Raw genomic sequence first — 26,595 nt, 5'->3', positions numbered from 1 at the left:
CAAAACTCTCCGATGACTAGAAACAGCTAAGGATGTTTAAACAAAAGAAAAGGTCTAAATAAATCAGTAAGAGCCCAAATACAACAATACATTTCCAAGCTGTGAGGATTTATGCTTCTTACAGAAATTGTATTTTTGTTGACCCCTATTTTATTAATAATGATATCCTACAGTACATTTCTCTATGTCATCAGAGGAGACCCCTTAAATATATGAGCACACCTGTTCTTGTCGGGCTGTGGGAGTTTCTGTTTGTATTTTTGTGCCAGCTATTTACTTTGCTTTGCCTCTAGGTGTCGCTTGTGTGCTGTTGGGTTTGGACAGGTGCTCTCCATCTCCTTGATCAAGCTGGGAGGTTTATAAGGAGCATGCTGCCAGCACTTCGACGCCTGAGTGTTTTGCCTCTGTGGTTCAGTTTTGGACCCAGTTCAAGCTCCTTGAAGAACCTACCTGACCTCACCTCCATTGCCAAGATTTCCAGTCAGTCTTTGCTGGCAGCCGTTGGACTCCATAACCTCAGCTTCTCCGAGCGAAACCTGTCCGCCCTCCAGCGAGCGGCACCACTGAACCAAATCAGTAAGGAAACAACAAATCAAAGTTCTGATCTGTGGAAAGGATCGGTTATCAAAGTGACCAGGCTTACCAAACTTACCAGACCCGGAATAACTGCCCTCCAGCAAACCAGCACCTGCAACAAACTGTAAGATACCTCACACCGCAAATCCCCATTGTCATCATCCTTTACTTACCTGTTACCCTTCTATGCAGCCGAGAGGTTCCAGTCCCAGATCTCACCTCCATTGGACCTTTGAACAAATAAACACGTTAAATTTCATTTTCTCTCTGAGTGTTTTCTGCATGTGGGTCAGATTGGAAAGCAAAATGACAGTTCTTTGAAATTTAAATGGTTTGTCCAAACCATTTAAATTTGCAGCAATATGAACCTTCATTTTTGCTGCGGATAATAGGTAAGCGTTAGAAACACAGGCAACAAGAAGTAAGTATTTGTCTTGAATTTGTATGCCAAACATTTTTTAATTGATACAATGTAGAGAATTAATTTTAGCAGTATTCATTTTCTTGTTTAAGAGGGACAACTATATATTTTTCATTGAAATTTTATTGAATTTATGTAGACATAAAACTAAAAGAGCCAAAGTGTGTAAAAAAAAAAATGCAGAGCTAATATACAGAACGTATTCATCAGTCTTGCTTATCAACATAATGTACAGAAATCCTGATAAAGAATAAAACGCATCAAATATTGACAAGATGAAACAATACATTTCTTCATTTTCTTTCATTTCCCAGAAATGTAACAGAGTGACAAAAAGGACTGATGACAAGGGAACCTTTGCATGAAGTCCTCATTGTCCTCCAACAGATCTTCTATTACAGTGCAGAATCTAAGCAGGTAAAAATCAGCTTCTGCAGAGCCAGCAATTTTCGTCACACTGCCTCCAAATTTAGCCCAACTGGGAAAAAAAATAGCTTTAAAGAACAGAGCTGTGAACGTTGAGGTGCGAGTCTATTGGCAGCGGTTATTACCATTAGTCTCTTAAGAAAAGCATAAAAAGCAACAACTTAGAAACAGATTCAACAGAAGACTACTAAATGTGGAAGGACCGAGGGCGTTTACAGCAATGGCTTCATGCATTTTGTAGGAAGAGCAACTTTAAAACTCAAGATAAAGAAGAGGTTCACCGAAGCATTCAGAGGTGGTAGATTGCGTATGCACATTCTCTTTCCACTTCACATCGTATGTTGGCCAGACTGTAAATGTTCCTGAATCACCTAAAAATAACTAAATCAGTCTGATCACAGTTTGTGCCCAACATAATGCAAAATAAGGATAAAATAAAACCTGATGGTAGGCTTTCCACCACAGGACATTCAAAAGACACACAAGTGCACACTGTGGGACACATTCAAATAACATAAAAAATAATAATAATGGCAGCAATAATCAAGTCTGTGTACCCATTACAATCAGGAGAACATTCAAGACACACATTCATTGATAATTTTGTTAGTCTTGGTCTGAGACTGATCTGAATATACAGTAGAGAGAAAAATCTGAAAATCTTAAAATGCACAGTCGACGGTGGATAAACATTCTTTTCATGCAGTTCTGTGGAAGTATCTGAAACCTGACTGATATGTACCTCCCTCTTGGTTTCTCTGGTATATGGACATTCAACATTGTTTGAGGCCACAATTGTACAATGTGGATCGCTGATTTGAGGTGTCTGAGCAGTTACAGGATGACAAAAGCATGCAATCTTTTGAAAATGTCCCACCCTTTCTGAGGCTTTAGCACAGTGAAGAGTAAGAGGTGGTATTGCCAAAGATACGGCTCCAATGCTGCGATCATTTTTCTACTTGGTGGCAATTTGAGAAAAAGAACAATAAAATACTGTACAGTCTTAATAAAGCTAGTGCTGATCTTTGGTCTCCTAAAATCCAGTATAGGACTTTTTGACACTTTATAGTTAAAATAATTAATTTCAAACAGAGCCCTGTGTAACTTGAACTGCAGACATCATATAGCATTATTGTTTAGGTAGGCTTTGTTGCTATTCTAGGTTTCGATACAGTGTTGATCTAGGAACTCATGAACGTTTAAAGGGATTCTTTTGAAAGAAAAAACTCTTTTCATTTAGGACATATTTTCTTTTATTCCTTATATATATAAAGCCATTCAAGTTATTTTGAAAATTTTAGAAATCATATAATTGTTAACAGAAATAATTTTTGCATAATACAGAAAAAGGGAGATTAACTCAGCCTTTTTTAACTTGGTATGTGGCTGCTTATTTGAAATGAGAGAAAATATACTTTAAATAGGAGACTTGCTTCAAAAGGTTTAGCCGTTTGAGACATTTGGAAAACTATTGTTTTTTTTTTTTTTTTTGCAACCTTATAAACTGAAAGATGAACTGTAAAGGGAAATTAGCCTAGCTTGTTTTAGCTCAACTTCTGGTTGCTTATGAAATAATAATTAGATGCTCTTTTCACTTTCAGGAGGACATACTTTAAATAGACAGGCATTAAAATAGATTGCCCTTCGAGTTATTTGCAATATTTTGGAAAACAATTTTGGTTGTTGTTGCCTCATACACTAAAAGTATTTTTACTGTGAAAAGGAAATTAGCATAGCTTGTTTTAGCCCATTTAATCATTCGTGATATTCTGGAAGTGTCATCATTGTTTACTTGCTTCTTTGTATGCCATTGGAAAGAGGAGATTAGCCTAGTAAATTTTAGTTTAATTTCTAGGTGCTTATAGTTAATTGTTTACCAGCAGCTCTATATACATGTGTAAAACATACACCTAAAATTGGATACCGGACTCAGGTTTTTGTTAATAACAACCCCTTTGCCATATGAGTGAAAACTGTTGTAGTTTCTTTTTCAAACATGGTTCATGCTGGTATGTAGCAATGTCCCTTTCAATAAACGTGTGTCCCAAAACCCTGATGGTGCATAGTTTACAAATAGATCCAACATGGTGCCTAATATTGGCTTTGTTTTGCCTTAACAAATTCAACTTGTTAATCATTATGCTAGGTTAATCTCTGCACTCAACCTCAGGGGAAAACCAAAAGCAGCTTCTTCACACCAACTACATAACACTTAACCCTACATCTGTATTCAGGGGTATGCAGAAACAAAGAAAGATGTGAGTGCCAAAGCAATGGTCTCTGAACCCTGTTGTCTTGGTACCAAGATGTCCTGAAGGCCAACATGGAAATTTGCAGAAGACGGCTATGAGTGAGATTAAGAGATGAAGTTTAGGCAGAGAAGAGAGACAGAGAGGTAGTAGTCGTTTCCCAGTTCTTCTTCATACCTGTCTCCTCCTCCTATTCCCTTGCTTTAAAAATGTTACATGTGGTTACCAATCCATCCGGTTCCTCTACTCTTAAAGATGTTCCTTCAGCTTTTGGATGTATAAAATCATTTCCAGACGTGGGCCGTCATATGAGCTGAAGTTGGAGCTGTTGAACTTCCTGTGTTCTGACTCCCGTATCCTGCCATGCCATTGGTGCTGTAGAGATTCATGCCAGCTACTTGCTGAGTCATCTAAAAGAAAGCAGACTCACTTTAGAACAAACAGTGGGATTGTTTTTTTTGTTTTTTGTTTTTTTTTATGAAGATGCTCCAAAACTATGATGCACACACCTGAGCCATGTTCCACTGAAGTTGCTGGCCTTGCTGCACTCCATATACTTGCTGTTGAGGTAACGGGGCCATGGCTCCAACCTGCTGCTGTCCCATTATCCCTGTCATGTAAGGTGTTGTTACAACACCGCTTGGCTGAGGCACGACACCCTGAGCGCCTGCTAATCCATTCTGCTGTCCCATCATACAGTTCTGTTGTGCTCCAATCGTGCTGTTCTGATGAACCCCCATCAAACCACTCTGCTGCTGACCCATCATGGCCATTTGTGATGTCATCATGGCGCCTCCCATTCCCCCAACCTGGGCTAAAGAATGGTATGGACCATAAGGGTGAGTTGGGAATCCCATGCGGTTCATGTACAAGCCTGCAGAAAACAAATATAAACACCATATGGAGAGATATTAATGATTAAAATAAGCTTACCATCATGCACGTGTTATAACATCTGAGGGAAATCTGTGCCGATCTCACCGTGTGGAGCCATACTGCTGGCATGCAGTGAGGGGGTGGAGGCGTAGAGGGAGAGGATAGAGTCCTTGGACAGCTTCTTGACATTGCCTTCATCTGTTTTGGCCTTTGGATCCATGAACAAGCTGAGATTTTCAGGCACTGAGGCAGTCACTCTGCTTTGAGGCAAGGAGCTGGATGCAGGCTGGATAGAGAGTAAAAAAGCCAAAGAAGAAAAATTAAGAGAAGAAACATTAATGTATTGCCTTTTAGATTTTCCTATTTCTATATACATTTTTGCATGTAACTCCGAAATCAGCACAAGCCTTAGAGGTATCAAGTACCCAACTACATAAGTAAAAACAATACTTATTGGTTCTTTATCAACAAACAACGTTTTCCAATATTACTACCAACGGTTTGTACACCTCTTAGAACAACTAATAATTTGAAAGGGAAATGAGGGTCAGGAACTTTAATTTAATGGGATATTTATCAGATCCAGAGGAAGTTTTTGAACGCTGTTTATGCAAATCATGGAAGCAGAATTTACAAAATAACTCTTGACAGAGCCTTCACTGCTTTGCCAGGTAAGTCACGAAGCAGTCTTTGAAGTTAGAAAACAAATCTGGATGATGTCTCCATAAATAAATGTCTCTTTCAAATTGGACAAAGATAACATTCATGAATACCCTAACAACTGAATGGAAGAACATTTGCCCACATGGTAGGCTAGTAGAAGAAAGCAGCTACTCTGAAATATAAAGATTATTTTCATTCATCTGCCATTTTGACAACAGATGTGGAAAATAAGAAGGATTTCCTAATGTGTGAAGCATGATGCTGGTAGAATCATGAAATGGGTCTATTTTTGCACCACTATTGCCATGATGGTTCACCCTTGTTAAATCACTTTTATATATAATGCTCATTTAACATATATTTTACAGAATAAAACCTTGTTGAACAATGTTGAATTATTAAAGTATCTGTATAGTGCAAAGATATAGCACTGAGTATGTGGCAAATCCTTTAAACTACCGTAATTTTCATAGAGGACACTGAGAAGGGGGCCGGCAAAGAGCCAAAGAGATCCAGAGCAGATTGTGCCTGAGCTGGATTAGACACCATTGGGCTCTCATTACTGTCAAGAAGACACCCTCCGCCATTAGATACCGCAGGACTCGGAGTCGGTCCATCTAATGGAGGGTAGATGGAACAAGAGAAACAATTATAACCCTTTCAGGTATGAGTCAGCCGTTTTTAAATCAATTTATCAAATTAAGCCCTACATTTTAAACCTTAAAGTCGTGATAATTTATGCACTTCAACTTTGCTGCCTAATAAACCACTTCCATTGCAGAGAAGTAATAAAGCAGTGTGGAAATTCTGCTGTTTATACTCAATGTGTTAGTGAGGGTGAGGAAGGTTTAAAAGATACAATACCGAGTCCAAGTAAATCTGTAACAGCCTGGGACTCTGTCTTCGGGCTGACGTCTTTTTTCTGAGAAAATCAATACAATTAATGCAACATTAACGCAAATTGAGAAATGGGCATGAATCCAATCGTCTTTTCTTCTCCATCAATGACTTTCCCGCTCAATGCAGACTTACTAGCTGGCTGAAAACGTCTGCCCTGAAGAAGTATGTCCATGTTACCTTTTGTCTAAACCTCAGTACGTAGTGTGCAACTCTAGCTCAGTCCTGCCTACATGTATCAAGCTTCAATCTAAAATTTGAAAATGAAAAAGAAACCTACCAGTTTCATCTTCTCAAACACAACAGGCTCCTTGGGGATGTTGTCACAACTTTTTTCTTTCTGTAAACAGGAAACACATTCTGGTGAGGTTACATAGTAACTCAACATTTGTTTTATCTTGCTTGAGGTAAAAGCACGGCTTTTATTCTTTAAATAGCGGCTGTAGACTCACCCTGAGCATTTGGATGTCAATGACCTTATCCATATACTTCTTTTTATCATACTTGTCCCTGATGAAGATCTCGGCAGTTTGGTCCGTCTCAGGCCGCTGAAAGCATTCAGGTAAGAAGGCCTCGTAGAGACGTTTGGCCTTGGCGTTTCCCATCTCTTGAACACACTAGGATCACAACAAATGCAATTACTGGGGTGCATCAATAGAAGAGTAGAAAATTCAAGATCCAACTGAATTATATAGAGGTACTAATGGGTAGGGGAGTCCACAGAGTATAATGCTGACTTTAAAGTCTGTGATGTTCAAACAAGAAAAGCTGTATACAAATTACAGGGTAGTCACTCAATAGACAGAGCAGTGGATAAAACTGCAGGAGGCCCGTTTCACGCACTGGGTGCAACAATTCTAAATGTGAGAAAATGCTCCAAAAATCAATGGCTACATGTTGTGGTTGTGTCCTGTTCTGAATGCTATCTATGACTTTTTTAAGTCCTCTGTCATCTCTCTTATATTATTATCATCAGTGGTTCTGAAACAGCTTTAAACCTGAAGCTGCCTTAGACCACTGCCACACTACCCCAGACATGTATTTTTTGATATTTAAATGATCTCTACTTGGTTTTTGCTATGCCATCAGATTGTGATAATGTCAACCTTAATAACGTCCAAAGAAGAAGATCCTACGCTGGAGATTATCACAAAGCACCACTTCTCAATTTCTCTCAGACATCAACTTCACCAGCTTACATCTGAAGTTTTATGTAAAATGAGTGAAGACAAAACAAGATATATGTGAGAAAAAACACAGAAACTGCTTCATCACTGTTGAGCTTTCTAGCTCAAAATTAATAGAGGGAATGTGCAAAGTGGGTCTCTAAGTCATTTCTTATATTAATGACAGGATATATAGTCCACACTGATGCACCACAAACCGAGCAGTTAGACTCCACTTTGAGTAGCATTTAGAAAAATCGCTGTTTGTTTTCACTAAAAACTCAGCTTACTTGTGGATGGAAGGTCCAAACGCAGCAGAACAGTGTTCATGTTAGTGTGGAGACAGTGAGGGGGAGACATACCTGGGGCAGGTTGCCCTTTCATCATGATGAAAATGATATTAAGGGGGTCTAGGAAACAAATTACACGAATATTTGAATAATTAGCTGCCTAACATTTGCTTGACTCTAAAAGCCCAATCATTGAGACTTTTCTCTGATGCTAATAGCATCAATGCTGGCTCACTAATTAACATTTTTAATTTATCAGATATGTAACCCAGGGAGTAGATTGACAATTGTTGGCTACATCTTCATATTTAAAGAGGGGAAAAAACTAACTAACTAACTTTTATTGATCCCCAGTTTTAATGCACTATTTTCTATTCAAAGTTAGAAATCTATGACATTAGCTGTTATAACATGATTATAACAGTGTGTTTTGAACCTTTTACTATTCTATCACTTTAAAGTAAATAGGGACAGTTAAGGCCTCTAACCTGGACCTGCTCCTGTGTCCACTGATCCAAGTTGACAGATTTGACCTTTGAGATGTGGACCCCCAGATTTCGATGGATCCCAGCGCAGCGGATGCAAATGAAGATGCCTAAATTCCAGGAAGCCCATCTTGGACCTGGAAGACGCAGGAAGAAGACAACAAAAATTTGAACACAAAGAGTCTTCACAGAGCAGCCATGTGAGAGGGTAATGAGTGTATCTGGTGTTATAACAGAGCACCAGATTGTGTGGGAGTGAGTTCAATAATAGTAGCTGAGTCTGAAACCTCAATTATGACTTTGAATTCAGCAGGGAACACAAATAATCAAATAATCTTCTGTAAGGCATGTGGTTTGCTAATACATAATACGATCCTATTCAGTCTACATGACTGAGAAGACTGGGGGAGCACAAAAAAACAAACAATAAAGACACTCATTCTGGATACCTGCGGGGATGATTACTCATTTGGTCATGAGCCTGCATGTGTGGGAGCAATGCTATCTGAACACGCTATTATGTTCACAACACTGCCATATGCATCTAAATGGATCCATCTGATGTTTGTATCATCCTCTAAGTGCTGTATATACTATATAAACAACATATAATGCAGGGTTGGAGGCTTCTGTTTAAACCTCAGTCATTTCATCTTATTTTCATCTATATTTTATTTCCATTCTATTTTAGTTTTATTCTTTTTATGTTTATATTCTATTTTTTATCAACCTTTACATTTCTCTATTTTGTTCTATTTCATATTTAAAATGCCCTTAATATTATATATCTTTATACCTAGTTTTATTAAAAATCCTAACCCTAAACATTTTAGACGCCTTTCAAAACACACAAAGACACTGTATAAACAAAGCAATAAAACCACAGAATAAAAATTAAATGGGAATGAATATTACAGAAAGTACGCTATCCTAAAAGGTGGGTTTTGAGTCTGGATCTGAACAGAGGAAGAGAGTGAATATTTTGACAGTCTAGTGGGAGTGAATACCTGAGAGGGAGAGTGTAGCAGCTGAAAGCTCGGCTCCCCATGGCGCTAAGGTGGGCAGAGAGTTTAACGAGCTCGGTGGAGGAGGACGACCAGAGTAAATGGGAGGAAGTGACAATGTGAAGATCTGCCAAATAACTAGGGGCAAATTGTGGATGGCCCTAAATGTATCCTCAAGGATTTTTACTTCTATTGTAAATTTATTCCAAAGCTGGTACAATTGTTTTAAAACTAAGGCGACGTGTTGAAGTGTACAGGTTTTAAGTGTTGACACGTGTGCCTGAATTCTGGAACATCTCCAAGGAGGAGAGAGTTAAAACAGGCAAAAGGGGAGGTTATGAAGCTGTGGACAAAAATAGCAGTGGTATTGGGGTTGAGTGAGGGACAGAGGCAATTGATGTTATGATGATGAAACTAAGCAGACCGGGTAATTTTAATAGTATGAAAATGAAAAGATAATGTGCCCTCAAGCAAGACACCCACTCTTGATCTGAGGGGAGGGGCAAACTAAGTAACTGTGTATCCAGAGGAGGAAAATGTTAGTTTTGGATATTGTATATTCAGTTCCAACAAGAAGAACTTCTGTTTTATTACAGTTAAGTTTTAGAAAGTTTGAGGTGAACCAATATTTTATTTCAGATAGGGAGGAGGGTGTTAGGGAAGAATTTGGTTTACTAGAGAGGTGGGGCTGGGTATCATTAGTGAAGCAGTGAAAAACAACGTAGAATTTGCAGGAAATATTTGCTGCGTCAAGTAGGTAAGTATTAAAGAGAAGGCTGAGATATATGTGAAACCAGTATCAAAGGCTGCACTCAGACCAAAAAGAATGAGAATAGCTAGGAGAACAGAATCAGCTCAAATGAGGAGATGCTTTGTAGCCTAATTTTAGATTTTTTTCATGAATAGACGTGTAATTTGTTTATTCTTTATTTATTGTTCTATGGTTAAAGTTTACATTTATTCTTTATTCTTAAGTGCTTTAGAATTCCAGAATTACATTTTTTACATAGTTTATCGTTTATCGGTATTTCCTCAGTTTAACACTTAAATTACATTTTAGTATAGCTCTCCAGTATTTGTCATCATATGCCTGCTTTTCACCTGATTCAGTGACAGCTTCCTGGTCCTTAATGTTAGTTAAACCAGGGAGTTATGTCTAAGAAGAAAATTCAAAAGCAGCAGGTACTGGGCTTTCTTTTAGACCTGCTGTTATGAGAGAGTAGGCAGTGCAACAGTCTCGCTTGTTCCTGTCTCGCCAGAGAGAGTGCTGTACCAGATAGTAAAGCAGGCTGGCAAGATAATTGGTTACCAGCAAATGCATCCTGCCCCCGCGACCCGGTCCTGGATAAGCGGAAGACGACGAACGAACGAACAAATGCATCCTCTTGATCTAAACAAACGTGCTTTAAAGAAAAAAGCTATTCAGGTTTACACAGACCCAACACATCCCCTGCAACCCTCTTTAAAGCTGCTGCCATTTGGTAGGTGACTGATGGCCCTCCTAACAAAAACAAACTGCTATAAAAACTAATTTATCCCCTCAGCTTTGTCTATTCTGAACAAGGAATACCTTTTAATAATACAATAATTTTAATGCATTTAGTATATGGTTTAACTGTGGGGTTTAAATCTGTCGGTTTGTATGGGTGGTTTTTGCCAGATGTCAAAGACATATCTTCCTCTCAAAAAGTGATGGACAATAAAATTATTTTATCTTTCTATATTATTTATTGAGCACTTATCAATTTTGATGTTTTTTGATTGTTGTGTCTGTCTTGTGTTCTATAAATGAAGCCTGATTGATTGGATATTCACTTACAACCTTGCTACAAGTCGATGCACTGTAGTCTCTTCACCACTAGGTGGTGGAACAGCTTTGGGTTTGGATTCTGTCTGGAGGTCCTGTCAAATAAAGTCATTGGGCAGAGTTGAGGAAAAGGCCATTCTATGCAAATGCAAGTGGAAGCTGATTTTCAGGAGGAAAATCCTGCAAAATGTTCCTTTGTGTGCGGAAACTGTGTGTTAGGGTACAGTATCGAAGAGTAGCCCTTTGTCTTTGCTGCAAAAAGCGCTACAATATTCTTTTGATTAATCAGGAGATTATTTTTCAAGCTAAAAAGCAGATCGACTCAAACAAAAATTGTAAACATCAGCACACTAGGAGAAAACCACAGGACCATTGGACGGAATGTCCATCCATCTCCCTGACTGTGGAGTTGCAGCATTAGCTCTCATGCACGCTAATAATAGTAGAATTACTCTGCAAAGCCTGCTTAACCACTGTAAACACTGGCACTGAGACAGAGGGACTGTCAATTGTATTGAACTTCCTTTAAAACAGGAATTTGCTAATCCTTTGTCATTCTATTTTCACAACCCCCTCAACTTCTTGCCACTAATTCTTGTTCTTCTTATCATAGTAATTCCCCACCACTCCCTTGCTGCCTCTTTGTACATTCAAATCTCTCTCACATAGTCACATTCATCTTTTTCTATCAATTTCTGCACCCAGTTTTTTCCCAGGATTGTGCTTATTTGCTCTCTTCTTTTGCACTTAGCAAAGCTTTCCTATATTGTTTCAGCCAATCTGCAGAAACTCTTTTTATAGCAAGAAAGTGTCCAATTAAGAGCTATTCTCTAGGATAGTTTTAGCTAAAAGGCAAATGTATAAGGTCACAATAAACTATTTGCAATGCGCTAAAGATGCCATACTACTATTACTACTGACATTTGGGTAATTGTGACAAGGGCTGTATCAAGATCTTGTGGCATGCTATCTTGCAATGCAAAAATGCCTTGATATTTTTGGTCTAAGTGAAGTCCATCTATCTCATCCTTTTACTGTCAACGTTTGGACTTCATCCTGTGAAGTAAGCTTAATGCATCACTAGCCCTGGATGTGAAGGCGAGTGCTTCTCAAAGATTTAGAAACACCAGTTTTATTTTGAAGTAAGAAAGGAAGTAGTTCTTGAAATGTAATAGCCACTTTTCCATTGGTTGTGGAAAGCCCCCAGGGCGCAATTCAATACAAATTACCCAGTTAATTTGACTTTCCTGGGTCCTTACTTTCACGGTTAAAAGATCCTGCTCTGGGAGTAGGACTTTTCAGATTTCCCAGGGATTGTTAAAGGGGTGTGGTTGTGTGCAGCAAAGCATTGCACCACCAGTTGCAGTAATAACGTAGGTTAGTGTACAAGTTGATCGTTTTTATACCATTAATGTGTCACAAAAAGTATCTTTAAGTAGTTTTTAAGTGAGAAAATAGACATCCAAACTTCATCTGTGCAGTCAGTTCATCAAGAACGAGGCTACTTTAAAATATTCTTTCAGAGTTTTTCGGAGCAGCAGAGCTCCGTTTACAGGCTGGTCTGGCTGCTAAGCTAAGCTAACTGGGTGGTTGGACTGGGACTTCCTCACTAATTGCTGCCTGATATCGGCTCGGCACACTCAGACTTCCAGGAACCTGTTATCTGTTTGTGGCGGCTGAATATAAAGCGTTTGGTAGGTATGTGGTGAATAATAATAGTTATTGTAGGCATTTAATTATAAACTGGATTGTCAGTTCTGTAAGACAAATATTTTAATGGAGTACTGATTATCACAGCACTTTAAATTTCCCATGTACATAAAAATACACATTTCCTTAAGATTGTCTTTTTATGTAAACCTAACTCAGCAGTGTGAACTCTATTTTTTTTTTTCTTTTTTTCATAGTTTCATGCAGACAGCTCTACAGGAGGAGAGACTACAGTTCCAGGTTTGGATGCAGTTTCCCAGAAGCTCCCACGGATCCTTACATCCTCTACTCCACTGTCTACGCGTTTTCTACTTTATATAAATATTAGCTTATGATTAAACAGTCAAGTTATCAATTGCCTATCCTTCTGGACTGATTATTGTTCTTTTTATTCTAAAAATTTTTATTTTTACAAGAAACATTTTCTGTAGTTATCTCATCTGAGTTTACCGGACCTGATGATAACAGGAAATATAAGTGTGTTAGTCAGTGTTTAGTGATTATTTTAAATGAATCATGCCATTGTAAAGCAACAACTCCAGCCAGATGTAGGTTGGTAAAAATTAAATGTAAAATAATTGCTTTAACTTATCCTGCTTATGGATCCAGTGCAACTTACGGCATAATAGAATGAATTAATGAAATGCATAAATCTAAAGTTGCTCATCATCTAATATGTATCAGTTGAAACAAAAAATATAGCAATGGAAACAAAGCAATAGCAATAAAAATAGCAATGGAAACAGAATGCATACCAAGTCCCTAGGATTCCTTTTTCCCCAGATAAAGCAAATCCTGAGGCTTTAAATACTGTGGCTTTTAGTGAAAAAGGGGCTATTGATGTGCTGAGTTGACTAATAAACATTGGTCCTTCACCAATTTGTATCCCAAACTGCCACCCACAATACCATTAAACTGTGCTATTTTCACTCAAGGGGATATGTGTACCGCATTGGTTTGTCATGTTTGTCAAATCTGTTTCTCAGCGAATATTTCCCAGCCTATATTGACAATCAAATATTGAATACACCCATTCATTACGGTGCTCTCGATAACAAAAATAACTGAACAGATGCTAGGCTAGCTATGTTTTATCGTGAAGCTGGAAAACATATCTTTAGGCTTGCTACAGTGAGGAAGCAAATTTAAAACGGTTTTCCTTTTTGGTTGTTTATTAATGCAGTAATAACATACTATGAATATTTGTAGCTTTGTACTTCAGGCAATTAGAAGAATGTATTCATTAAATGAGCCAAAGTGGATTTAAAAAGACATTTTGGAGTGAATCATAGCCACATACAGGACAACAGAACCTGTTTGCTCAAATCAATGTAGAGCTTGAGAAAGAGCTCATGATATGTTCAGAAAACAACACACACCTCCAGGTACTTTTAACTGCTATAGTTGAGAGAGTAGGAGGAACAGATGTCTAAAAAAAGGAAGAAGAGACTGAACAAACACTTCAGCAGAATCAAAATGGCAATGCTGTGTACATTGCAGTTTTCTTTATAGGTAAAGTTAAAGTATATTTTTAAACGGTGAAGGTGTGAAAAATAAATATGCCTAAAGTTTTTATAGGGGAGTTGCCCAAAAGCAGAGGGTTTAAAGTAGCTGGTCAATGAATCATCCTGGCAGTGAAGGTGGTTGTGTTTGTCAAACATGTAAGCTGGAGGACATGAGTGGTGGAAAAGGCAGAGTCAAACAGGACAGGATTATCTTAGCCATCAAATGGTGGACTTTGGTTGTTTGATGGCCTTCTTGAATGTGCACGGGAAGTTAGGACAAAAGTAAACACAAGCAGAGATTTAAAATCAACGCCACTTAAAATCAGGATCAGAAGCCACATGTTCTAAATAATTCATTTCTTGTGAGCAACCATTTTGGGAATGGCTTTTTCCCCTCAGCTTGCTTCTATTTTAAAAAAACACAATCAATAATGACATGTTTCAATGTTTTAATAGCTTCACTATTCTGAGTGTGCTCCAAAAACACCCTCTGACAAGCAGGTAAACTTGATCAAGCAGGTGCACATGCCTCATTAGCCTACATCCCACAAGGATAAACGGTGCTCTCTGCAAGCATAGAGTTAATCCTTCAGAGCCTTGGTTATCTGGGGATAGGGAATCCTCCTCCTCCATACGAACACATACAAACATGGAGGCACTTGTCTCATCCTTCTTTCCTCTAGTGCAAAACTCCACCCAGAAACCCTTAAGCCATCCATCGACCCAGTACCAATCTGAGCAAGGCAGATGGGCTAACATTTAAAATTTAACACACACCCCATCTGTGTTACGTTTTGTGACTGCGATTGAGCACACATCAAAAAGATAAGTGAAACATGGATCCTTGTTTCTTGTTTTTAATCCCTTAAGGTTTTCATCCACCAGTTGTAAATAACACATGATAACTGCTTTAAGGCCCAATTAAGAAGATTAGACATGTCCCCAGAAATTGTCTGGCTGGAATTGTTTAAATTCTGCCAGACAGTCAGAAAACTCCCAATTCTGATCTTTTGCCTATCAGTGAACCTACCATATTAAATGCTACCAGGCAGTGCTGACAAAAACACTATATTGTTGCTGTTGCTAAGGGAGGAAGACTCAAGGTATCAGGCTACAAGAGAGTGAGAAAGAACAAATCTTTCTACAGATAAAAGGAAGTATGAACAGAGTACACAGGTCGAGCTTTTAACCTCTGCCTGTTGTGGAACATGCTGGATTTTGAAAAACTGGTAGCCCTCTGGAAATTTTAGACTAACGGTAAGGTTTTATGTTCTCTACGATATAAACACGAGTACTCGCTAATCGCTAATACAGGATGCTAAAACATTTTAAAAGGTCCATTCCATAATCTTTTTGTGTTTATTTTAATATAGCAGTAAAACCCTATTTTATTGTAATTTATCTGATGGGAGGTCTTTGTCGATTTCCAGCCGGTGATTTAGCTGAGGCAAAAAAAAAAACATTATATACAGTTCTGATGTACAATTAATGCAAGTAAAATAAATGTTTTAAGAGCAGATAAAGCTGTTGTTGCTTTGTCTTTAAGATTAGAGTGTCCCTGCCCAATTCCTATTCTTAGCAACTTGTATTTTCCAGAATGTCTTTTGCACAGATAACAGAATGCGAATCAACAGTGTAAATATTCATAAACTGTGAAAACAATGTTTACATGAATTACAAGTAAAACTGGGGAAATCTCCTTTGCAAGCCTCAAATCTCCAGTTCAAACTTCTGTTTCTCCAAACCTACAGAACTTTAAGATTTTTGACAGATAAAAAACAATTAAACTTTTATTTATCCCTCCTTTCAAAGACTTTTTCAAACCACATTTTAGCAGCAACGTAGTAAGGGCAAAGGTAAATACTGGAGCACCAATCAGGCTTTCACTGGCCGACACAAATTTACAATCATCTTTGAAATTTGACTCTAACTATCCTTCTAGGGACACTTATCAGTATCAACTTTGTTTACATTCAGGACCTAAATGTAACTAGCCTTAACTTGAAAAGAAATCATGTGCTGTGGGTTCCTTCAGCAGTTTGAACAAAATATTGACAACAACATCAACATTTATGCATCAAAGCACATGTCCCTAACCTGTAACTGGGTTATATTAAACCCATAAGTACTATGCATGTTTGTTGATTAATTTGGATTATTTGCAGTTTGCTGCTATTAGGTCCCTGAAATGTTTCTGCTCATTTAGAAAGTGTGCATATTAAACAGTAGTTACACACTTGTTATATACTCACACAGCTTCTTTTAAATTTAAAATTGAAAGATATATTACAATCTGCCTCAGAGTGCACTGACTTAAAACGTATTGCATTATTGTTGCAAATGAAAACATCCCCCCTCTAAATTGTATCTCATACCGAGAACTAAGACACTTATGTTGATCAAACTATCTTCTAAAGGGGAGAATATATGCATTTCACACACTTGCAATAAACAGTGTGGCAGATGAACCATTTTCTGTAGTTCTGCCATGAGTTTCTGTCATGCTTATTCAGAATCACTTATAAGCTGTTTGTCATCTCAGAATGTGCATCATGCATTTCCATCAGAACTTACATCCATCGCATGTTTTCCAAAAAAAAGCAACCCCTCCTTTCAAAAAAACTAAAAAACCATATCAAACCAGTACATGAGCTGTTTTTCCTGCTGGTTGTTTCCATTAAACTTCTCCAATCTTCAACTTTAAAATATGCATCAAAAAAGGCGACCATTGCCTCGATGGAGACATATGGCGCCCTAAAACGTGTTTAATTATTTAGTATTGCACCTGTAATGAAAACAGCAAACTGAAAGCTTGAGGCAGAACATAAGAGGCAGCAATATTAATGAAGAAACTTCAAATTGAACACAAGGATTTTGGCTGTTAGGTGTTTTTAGCAGGTTTGCAGGGTCCTGCCAATGTATTAGAGGGTTTATATACAATGTTCTCTACCCCTTTGCCTTGGTACTAAACCTTTGTGTCTTCCAGAGGGCACAGGTAGCCAATCGCCTTCTTTTCTGAGTGGGAATCCCTGCTGGTTTTTGATTGGATGAGATTAAAGGCTGCAAAGGGAGGGGGTGGTAAGAGCTTGTGGTGGCTGTGTGGTGGCGGTTGGGGGCATGACATGGCCAGGTGATATTGCCACAGAAACCTGGGCCTAGACTGGGAGTAAGCATGAGCACAATGAACTGAAAAAAGTAAAGAGAGACACTTGAGACTGCATTACACACAGCTGCATCTTCCTTTGTCGCTGTCTACTCATTATTTCCTGGCGCCGCTGAAGGTTTACAGTCTCAGTGTCACTTCGTGAGGAAGTGGTTTAAAAGCAATGAATTATGAATTTACCTAATGTCAGGGAGAAGAAAGGGTGGGAACGACAGGAAGTTGGCTTGCACAGCTTATATTGTTTTTATGGCTGCTGTGTTTGTATAGTAAGACCGCATGGGGAGATTGCTGGATAGGAGTGTTGTTTTGCATTTTCACCCCACGTCCTCTACAATCACCCACAGGGGTGGAACGTAAAGCAGTCGGTATCAACGCAAACGAGATTAGATCGAACGTCATCACGAGCCATATGGCTAAAGGTCTGACTATAGAGCGAGCGGGGGGTGATGGTGGAGGGCAAGAGTGTGGATGGTCAGACAGGAGATAAAACTTCTGCCTGCAACCAGGATTATATTATCAGCATATTCATTAGTAGCTTCATCAAACAGAGTGGGGAATTAGCCTAATGTGTGACCTTTCAATCAGTGTGGAGCCATAAATTAATGTATGACTAATTAATGAATGCAGGAGAGAAAATCTGCTTCGTCGACAGTGTGCTACAAAAGTGTTCATACCCCTTGTAAATTTTCACATTTTGTCCTGTTACAACCACAACCTTAAGTGTGCTTTGATTGGTTTTATTTCATAGACCATCACAAAGTAGGGCATCATTCTGAACCAAAAAGAAAACGATACACGGTTTTCAAATTGTTCTACAAAAAAAACCCAAAAAATTGAAAAGCAAATTCATTTCACTTCTTTTCTTCTTCACAAATTTGTCTGATTGAATACAGAGCATCTTTGGACCTACAATTTGAATTCCCGCCACAGATTTTCAATTATAGATTTCGGTCTGGACTTTCACTGGGCTGTTCTGACACATGAATGATGTCAAAGTTTCACTTTACAACAATCCAACTGGTGCTCAAAGTGCTTTACATGTTGGGAGTACTAAGACAAGAAAGAATACAAGTGAAAAAGAGATGATAAAATACATAGTAATGCAATTTAAAATAGTTATTGTCTGGATGGACACATCCAGGTAAGTGACAGATGAGCCACAACAAAACAATGACTATGTGTTAAATGCTCGTCTAAAGAGATGTGTTTTTGGCTGTAAATTAGACACTTCCAGCTCAGTGATGGATTGTAGCTCTGTGGGTGAAGCGTTCCAGAACTTAGGAGCAAAAACAGCAAACGAACAATCCCCCCATTTTATTTTACATCTTGTCCGGGGGACTTGTATAGTTATATGCACAGATGAGCTCAAAGCCCTGAAGTGGTGGCGGACAGTTAAAAGCTCAGAACAGTAATCTGGAGCAAGGCCATTACATTAATGGTCTTGAAAACAAAAAGCAGGGCCTTATAGTCTATCCTGAAACATACTGAAAACCAGTGGAGAGACGACAAAATAGGGGTAATATGATCGCGTTTGGGAGCATTGGAGACAAGTCGGGCAGCTGCATTTGCACCCGTTGAAGCTTGTGGAGGATGATTTCCCTGATTCCTGTATAAGGGGGTTACAATAGTCAAGTCTTGAGCTAACAAAGGCATGGATATCTGTTTCAAGGTTTGCCCAAAATGATGTGATCCACATCATTCCATTGTAGCTCTCGCTGTATCTTTAGTGATGTTGTCTCACTAGAAGGTAAACCTCTGCCTCAGACTCTAACAGGGTTTCTCCCAGGATCTCCCCGCATTTAGCTCCATCCAACTGTGACCAGCTTCCCGATTCCTACTGAAGAAATAATTCATACAGCAAGACGCTGCTACAACTCTATTTCACCACGGCAAAGATGTGCTCACGGAGATGTGCAGTACTTTGCATTTAGGTCAAAAGCTAAAATCTTCCGCTGATCTGACAAGACAACCTTTGGGCACAAGTTTGCTGCGTCCCCTAGATGGCTTGCGGCAAACAAAAAACTGAACTTTTCATAAGCTTCTTCTTACAAGAAATGTATTTCTTCTTGTCAGGCCTCTCTTCAACCTTACATAAGCCGTGGATCTCCACGCTCCTCCAGAGTAACCGTGTGTCTCTTGGCTGTTTCTCTGATTAACGTTTTTTTTTTTTACCAGGGTCTCAGTTTAGGTAGACAGCCATGTCATGGTAGGTTTGCAGTTGTGCTGTACTCTTCCCATTTTCAGATGATGGATTGAATAGTGCTTAGCAAGACATTCAAAGCTTGAGATATTGATTTATACCGTAACCCTGCTTTGCCTTAAACCTTCCCATAATGTTATCTCTGACCTGGCTGCTGTGTCTCTTGGTCAGGATTTTATTTAAGGAGATTAGAATAAAGGATACTGAATAAAAATACACACTTTATAGGTATAAACTAAATATACAAAAACATATGACAAAACGTACATTGTGTTAGTCTAGCAATACAAGTAAATCAATATAATATGTTGACGTTTGTTGTAGGGCTTTAAAGTAGAGCTTAATTGTCCTTTGTGTCCATATATGTGTGTTTCTGCTGCTGTTCCTGCCTCAACCCCTAATCTCATCCGCAGTCTAATTATACCAGTCTGCTGCAAATTGTGACCAGTCACGCCAATCAAACGGGAAAGAGCACAGCGATGCTTAACGAACATCAAATCAAGCACCATGGAAGCCCTACCAGGCTGCTAAGCACAACAGTTGTGTGGAAGCTGTTACTGCAGGAAGAACACTCGAAGTTAGTTACTTCCTTTTTTGGTGAGGCACCGAAAAATGAAGCCAGAGGAAGCACAAAAGTTGTAAGAGCCTTTTTAAAACAGCATTGGCTATGGAGGCATGTCAGCCATTCTTTCGGTCCACTGCAACATAAAGCTAGACTCTGGAATTTTGTAGTTTTACAATTTTTGCTTTTTTATACCCAACCGTATGACTCTGAGGTGACTTCAGTAGACACCAGGAACGTTGAACGTATTGGATCCAAGCTGTTCTGTTTCATTCTTTAGAACCTCATTCTGCAATGAAACATACTGGATGTGGAAATGTTGGCGGCCTTTTAGAAATCTCAGAGATAAATAAGGGCCGACATTCTCTAGGGAATAAACACAGACTGTTCACAGGGATGCTAATCGCACTAATCAAGCTAATTACTGATGCAAGATGCAAACCACAGTTTAAATAGTTGATTCCAGATATATTTCTGTGATACCATGGATGGATGGATAGATGGATGATACAACAATTAAACCGCATTAAAACGTATATACAGACATAAAGTTCTGGTTCCAACTTTCTTTCTCCATTGTAGCTGCAGGAGAAACTTTAATGTCCCCAAATGAGGTTTAGTAATAGGTGTTTTTGCTTTGGTGTCACTTTTTAAAGGATGTAGGTTCAGGCCCCCTATAAATAGTCATAATCAAATTAAAGGTTGGATTTATCTAAAGTTTGAAATATTAAATTATTCTATCAAATAACTTTCTAGTTGTCAGAGTTGGAATTTTAAAACAAAAACAGATGTTTTTGTTTTGAACCATAACAGCAACATCAGTTATCCCAGAATATGCCTTAAAAGAAAACCAGACATATGAGTGGAATCATTCATAACGTCTTCCTGAAGAGTCCTTCAGTGAATCTGTATAACAGCCTGCAGTAATCTCCTGTGCCGTGGGTGCTCAGTGTAGGCGTCTCCATTAAATGACAAACCTCTTCTGCCGCTGAAGCATTTTTCTGACAAGACACGGCCTCACGAGGCAATCTCAGAAAACTCAGCACCAACAACGAGCTCTGATGACGCTCACCATCATCACCAGGATTACAGCTGTGGTTGCATCCAAGGTATACAGGTTTTCTAATGAAACCCAAGCATCCTGCTGACTAGGTTTCAATATAGTGAGATATTACAGCTTCTTCAGCCCATCAACAGTCTGACCTACGTTGCTTTGTAAAAGTATTCAAACCGTTTTCCACAGTTTGTCAGTTACAACAACAAACTTTGGTTTTATGATATAGATGAACAAAAAGGAGTGCAAAAAGTGATTTATCTTTTAAAAAAATCTTTAACGTTAAATTTGTTAAATTTTGCATCTGTTTGTATTCATCCCTTTTGAGTCAATACTTCGTAAAAACCACTTAATTCTGGAATTGTTGCTGCAAGTCTTTCAGGGTATGTCTCTACAGCATTGGACGGTTTATTTGCAAAATAGGTCAAGCTCAGTCTTATTTTATGAAGAGAATCTGTTGTCCTGCTGGAGCCCCGTCTCAACTCTGTAGCCTCCAACAGAATGTCTTCCAGTATTGTCCTGTTATTAGCTCCATCCATCTTCTCACCAACTCTGACCAGCTCTCCTGTCTTTGTTCAAGTAAAGCATCCACCACAGCATGAAGCTGCCACCACCATGTTTCATATTAGCTGTAGTAAGTTCAGAGATTTGTACACCGTTAGTTTTCTACTACAGACAATGTGTTGCACAAAGGCCAAAAAGTTTGGTCAGCTCTGCACTCATCTGACCACAGCAGCACATATTTTCTGGTGGCTTTCATTTTAAAATGTGTTGTGCATTTATATTCAGCCCCATTAACTCTGATACTCTTTGTTGCCAAATCTAAAGACGTGGAAAAAAGTGCTTTAGTCAAAGGACACCAAAATTGGCCAAACTTTTAGGTCTTCAATCAATTCAATTCAATTCAATTCAGTTTATTTATATAGCGCCATTTCACAACACATGTTGTCTCAAGGCACTTCACAAAAGTCAGGTACATACATTCCAATTAATCCTAACCATTGAACAGTGCAGTCAGATTCAGTTATTTATTCAAATTGGATAAAACGTTTTTCTATCTAAGGAAACCCAGCAGATTGCATTCAGTCAGAGATTTGCAGCATTCACTCCTCCCAGATGAGCATGTAGAGACAGTGGACAGTCACTGGCGTTGACTTTGCAGCAATCCCTCATACTGAGCATGTCTGTAGCGACAGTGGAGAGGAAAAACTCCCTTTTAACAGGAAGAAACCTCCAGCAGAACCAGGCTCAGTGTGAGCGGCCATCTGCCATGACCGACTGATGGTTTGAGAGAACAGAGGAGAGACACAAAAAGAACACAGAAGCACTGATCCAGGAGAACTTTCTATGGGAAGGAAAAGTAAATGTTAATGGATGTAGCTCCTTTAGTCGTTTCACCTAGAAAGAAAGAACAGATAAACTCTGAGCCAGTTTTCAAGGTTAGAGTCTGAAAAAGAGCACATATAATTAGTTACAGTTAAGCTCAGTCAATTTCCATGTCTAGGAGAGAGAAAGGGTTAAACACTAAAAGACAGGGCTATGTGGATCATCAGTAGAGGGTGAGCAGTAAGTTGTTGCCAGCAGAAGCTCGGACGATTCCCCTCTCCAGAAAGGTGTCACAGGTAGACACAGATCCAGGCCAGGTGTAGCTTCTAGGAAGAGAAAAGAGAGAACATAAAGTTAAAAACTGAAATGACAACAAATAATGCAAAATTGGAGAGTAGTGTGAGAATGTAGCAAAGAGGGTGAAAGTGGCCGTTATGTCCTCCAGCAGCCTAAGCCTATAGCAGCATAACTACACAGATAGTTTCAGTTCAGATCATTTAAACGGTGCTTATTTACAACAATGTCGTCTCAAGGCACCCCACAAAGGGTCCCACTGATGATCATTGTTATACTAAAAACCACAAGGATTGGGATACCTCTCTCTGTCAGACTGATTATAACCATTGGAAAAGAGAAGGGGTCATACAGGTAGCAGAAATGAAGGGTGTGTTTGCACCTCAACCATAACTGAGCCGGTTTAGGCTAAACCTGACTCCCCCTTACTCCATCCAACAGGGAGGGAAGAAGACGGAGGTAAAAAATAAGGAAGATAGCTCAGGATAAACTAAGCCACTCTAACTATATGCATTATCAAAAAGGAAAGTTTTAAGGGCATTAAGGGCTTTATATGTGAGGAGGAGAATTTTAAATTCTATTCAAGATTTAACAGGGAGCCAATGAAGGGAAGCTAAAATAGGAGAAATAGGATCTCTCTTTTTAATTTTCATCAGAACTCTTGCTGCAGCATTTTGAATTAGCTGAAGGCTTTTAACTGCATTTTGTGGACATCCTGATAGTAAAGAATTACAATAGTCCAGCCTTAAAGTAACAAATGCATGGACCAGTTTTTCAGCGTCACTCCTGGATAGGATATTTCTAATTTTGGCAATGTTCCGGAGATGAAAGAAGGAAATCCTAGAAACCTGTTTAATATGGGATTTAAATGACATGTCCTGGTCAAAAATAACACCAAGGTTTTTTACTTTATTACCGGAGGTCAATGTAATGCCATCCAGGTTAAGTGATTGACTAAGCAGTTTTTTTAAAGACTCTGGTCCAAAGACGACAACTTCTGTCTCGTCTGAATTTAGAAGCAGAAACTTTAAAGTCATCCAAGTTTTTATATTTTCAAGACATGCTTGTAGTCTATCTAACTGGTTGGGCTCATCAGGATTTATGAATAAGTAAAGCTGAGTGTCATCAGCATAATAGTGAAAATTTATCCTATGCTGCCTGATAATTTGACCTATTGGAAACATATATATAGTAAAGAGAATTGGCCCAAGTACTGAACCCTGTGGTACTCCACAATTAACCCTGGAGTTTAAAGATGATTTATCATTTACATGAACAAACTGGAATCTGTCAGACAGATAAGATTGAAACCAGCCTAGCGCTGTTCCCCTGATCCCTACAGCATTTTCCAGCCTTTCTAAGAGAATATTATGATCGACTGTATCAAATGCAGCACTGAGATCTAACAGGACAAGTACAGACACAAGTCCATTATCTGAGGCCATAAGAATATCATTAGTGACTTTCAACAGAGCTGTTTCAGTACCATGATGAGCTCTGAAGCCTGACTGAAACTCTTCAAACAGGTCATTGCTGTATAAATGCTCACACATTTGATTAGCAACTATTTTCTCAAGAAAATCAAAGCGCTATCTGTTGCAAATTACTACACAGTTTACACTGTGAAACATGGTGGTAGCAGCATCATCCTGGGGAAATTGTTTTGGGGAAATTGTTTGGGGAAGCTGGTCAGAGCTGATGAGAAAATTGATGGAGCTAAACGCTGAGGAATCCTAGAATAAAACCCTTTAGAAGCTGCAAAAGACTTGAGACAGGGATGGAGATTTACCCTATAGCAGGAAAACAACCCTACCAGAGCTACAATGGAATGGTTTAGATCAAAACGTATGCATGTGTTACAATGGCCAAGTCAAAGTCCCAGACCTGATTTCAATTGAGAATCTGTGGCAAATACTGAAAACTGCTAATCACGGATGCTCGTCATCTAATCTGACAGACTTGAGTAGATCTAGATTTGCACCTCTACAGATGGATTAAAGGAGGTTCTTCGAATCAACGACTCATAAAGACTATAAAATGCAGCTGATTTTTGTTTGTAAAACTTGTTGTACATTATGTATCATTTTTCTTCCACTTACGGATCATTTTGTGTTTGGCCAGTCGCCACAGAGAAAGTTTCTTCCCCCAGGCTGTCTCTGATAATCCCAATGAACACCTTACAGTTTGTAACAAAATTGGACACAAAGCTTAAGGGGTTATGTATACTATGGCAAGGCACTATAACTTTAAGATAATCCAAATATGATTTGGTTCTCAGCTTTACATGTTTGCAGCCTAATCAGCGTGGCAAAACAGCTGGTGACATGGTTCAAGGCCTCCTGGAGGACACACACTGTAGGGTGAGGAGATACACATGACCCCACATCACTGTGTGTTTACAAATGCATACATCAATTCAGAGTAGAAATGATCCAAAAGGAGGTTCTGTTCTCTAAAACTCACACCAGGCAGTCAACATATGTGGAACTGTAACTGCTGAACAAGTAATCTGAGAGGAGCAGCCTTTGTCAGGGGGGTAAAAAGGTGTTTTAATGGCAGATTGCTTTTCCTGTCTGCTCCCAGCCTACAGGAACAATCTGTTCAGGGTGATTCAAAGTCAGCACAAGTGTTTCCCAACAAGATATTGTACAATCTCAGTTTCACCAGATGGAATGTTTCTCATTTTATCTGCTGATCTAGATTTTATTATAACTCCCAGATTATTAGAGCGGCACAGGTTAAAAACCCTATCCAATCGTGATTGTTTTATTTCTGGAGGTGTTCGGACATGATATAACTGCATGCCTTTCGTCTGCCTTGGGAGGATGTGGCCCAGTCTCTTGCACCACAGCACCACGTAATCGGCCGAGGGAAGATGTATGCAATGCCGCATTTCCCGGCGTAGTATAAATAGGATAAATTGGTAAGGTTCGAGCGCAGGGCCATCTGGAGGCGAGATCACACACAGGAAGAGGTAGAGGGAAACATGATCCAGGCGATGATGACCCACCTTTAGATTCGCAGTCGGCGCAGTATTTGTTCTCCTCCAGCGCCAGCAGAGAGTTGAGCACCGCCTGGTATCTGTCAACGTCTTTCACAGATTTGCCCGTCATCGCTGGGTTCTGAATCCACCCTCCTCCACACAAGACCCGCCAATTGTCCTCCCGTCTCCCGGCTCTTGTCGGGGAGCTCGAGAAAAATGAAAAGCGGTGTGGGCAGAGATGGGGATGCGCTCAGTTCCACCTCCTCTTCCTGCTTGTGTGGAGCGCAATGAGTTTGCTTCACCGCGATTATAGGATGAGAAAGAGCCTCTCGCCGATGCCCCAGTGCGCAGGAAAACAGCCACGTGATTTCCAGGATTTAAAATGAGCTGTTCACTTTGAAGCGCATCTGTAACCTATCAGGGACCGCGGCTCGGTACTTGGAGAGCCCATCGGTGTACACCTATGCTGCCATCTTGTGGTCAAACAAAGCATTGTTTTTGAGACAAAATAACTCTATGATCCGATATTTCCCTCCTGGCCGCAAGAGGACGGCAGAGAGCAAACTGTTGGGAGAGTTGGCTTCTTTACCCGAAACCTGCCATATTGTGAGTGGCAGAATATACTAGCGACCTGGTTTTCCCGACTTTAACTCATGGTGGTCACCGAGACAAAAATGTACATCTTCAAATTCAGTTAAGACTCAAGACCCCAAACAAGGTACTTTTTAAAATGCACGATTAAAAATTTTATTTGTTTATTGTTTAAATTTTGTTATAACTAAGTAACATTTAGGGATAGCTATTTTGCTTTGTATTAATTTTTGTCCGATATGTGAACGTGAATCCTTCTCAATCACGTTTCCTATCTATCATTATTATGATAACAATTTAATTTATTTAATTATCTACTATGATTTTAGATGTACCAAAAAACAAAC

General features: G+C 39.1%; 1 protein-coding gene across 1 annotated transcript; it reads right to left on the bottom strand.

The window, feature by feature from the left end:
* Nucleotides 1-1,102: 1,102 nt before the first annotated feature.
* On the bottom strand, nucleotides 1,103-26,369 carry smap2 (small ArfGAP2). The gene is made up of 9 exons (XM_047384542.1): nucleotides 25,685-26,369; nucleotides 8,053-8,186; nucleotides 6,561-6,725; nucleotides 6,389-6,448; nucleotides 6,076-6,133; nucleotides 5,671-5,828; nucleotides 4,654-4,834; nucleotides 4,182-4,546; nucleotides 1,103-4,082 (listed from the first exon to the last, which is right to left on the bottom strand). The coding sequence occupies exons 1-9, from the start codon at nucleotides 25,785-25,787 to the stop codon at nucleotides 3,957-3,959; spliced, it is 1,350 nt and encodes a 449-aa protein (XP_047240498.1). The 5' UTR covers nucleotides 25,788-26,369; the 3' UTR covers nucleotides 1,103-3,956.
* Between the last annotated feature and the right edge of the window lie 226 nt (nucleotides 26,370-26,595).

Source organism: Girardinichthys multiradiatus, chromosome 13, assembly GCF_021462225.1.
Source record: "Girardinichthys multiradiatus isolate DD_20200921_A chromosome 13, DD_fGirMul_XY1, whole genome shotgun sequence".
Lineage (NCBI taxonomy): Eukaryota > Metazoa > Chordata > Actinopteri > Cyprinodontiformes > Goodeidae > Girardinichthys > Girardinichthys multiradiatus.
This window is presented reverse-complemented; position numbering and strand designations above follow the sequence as displayed.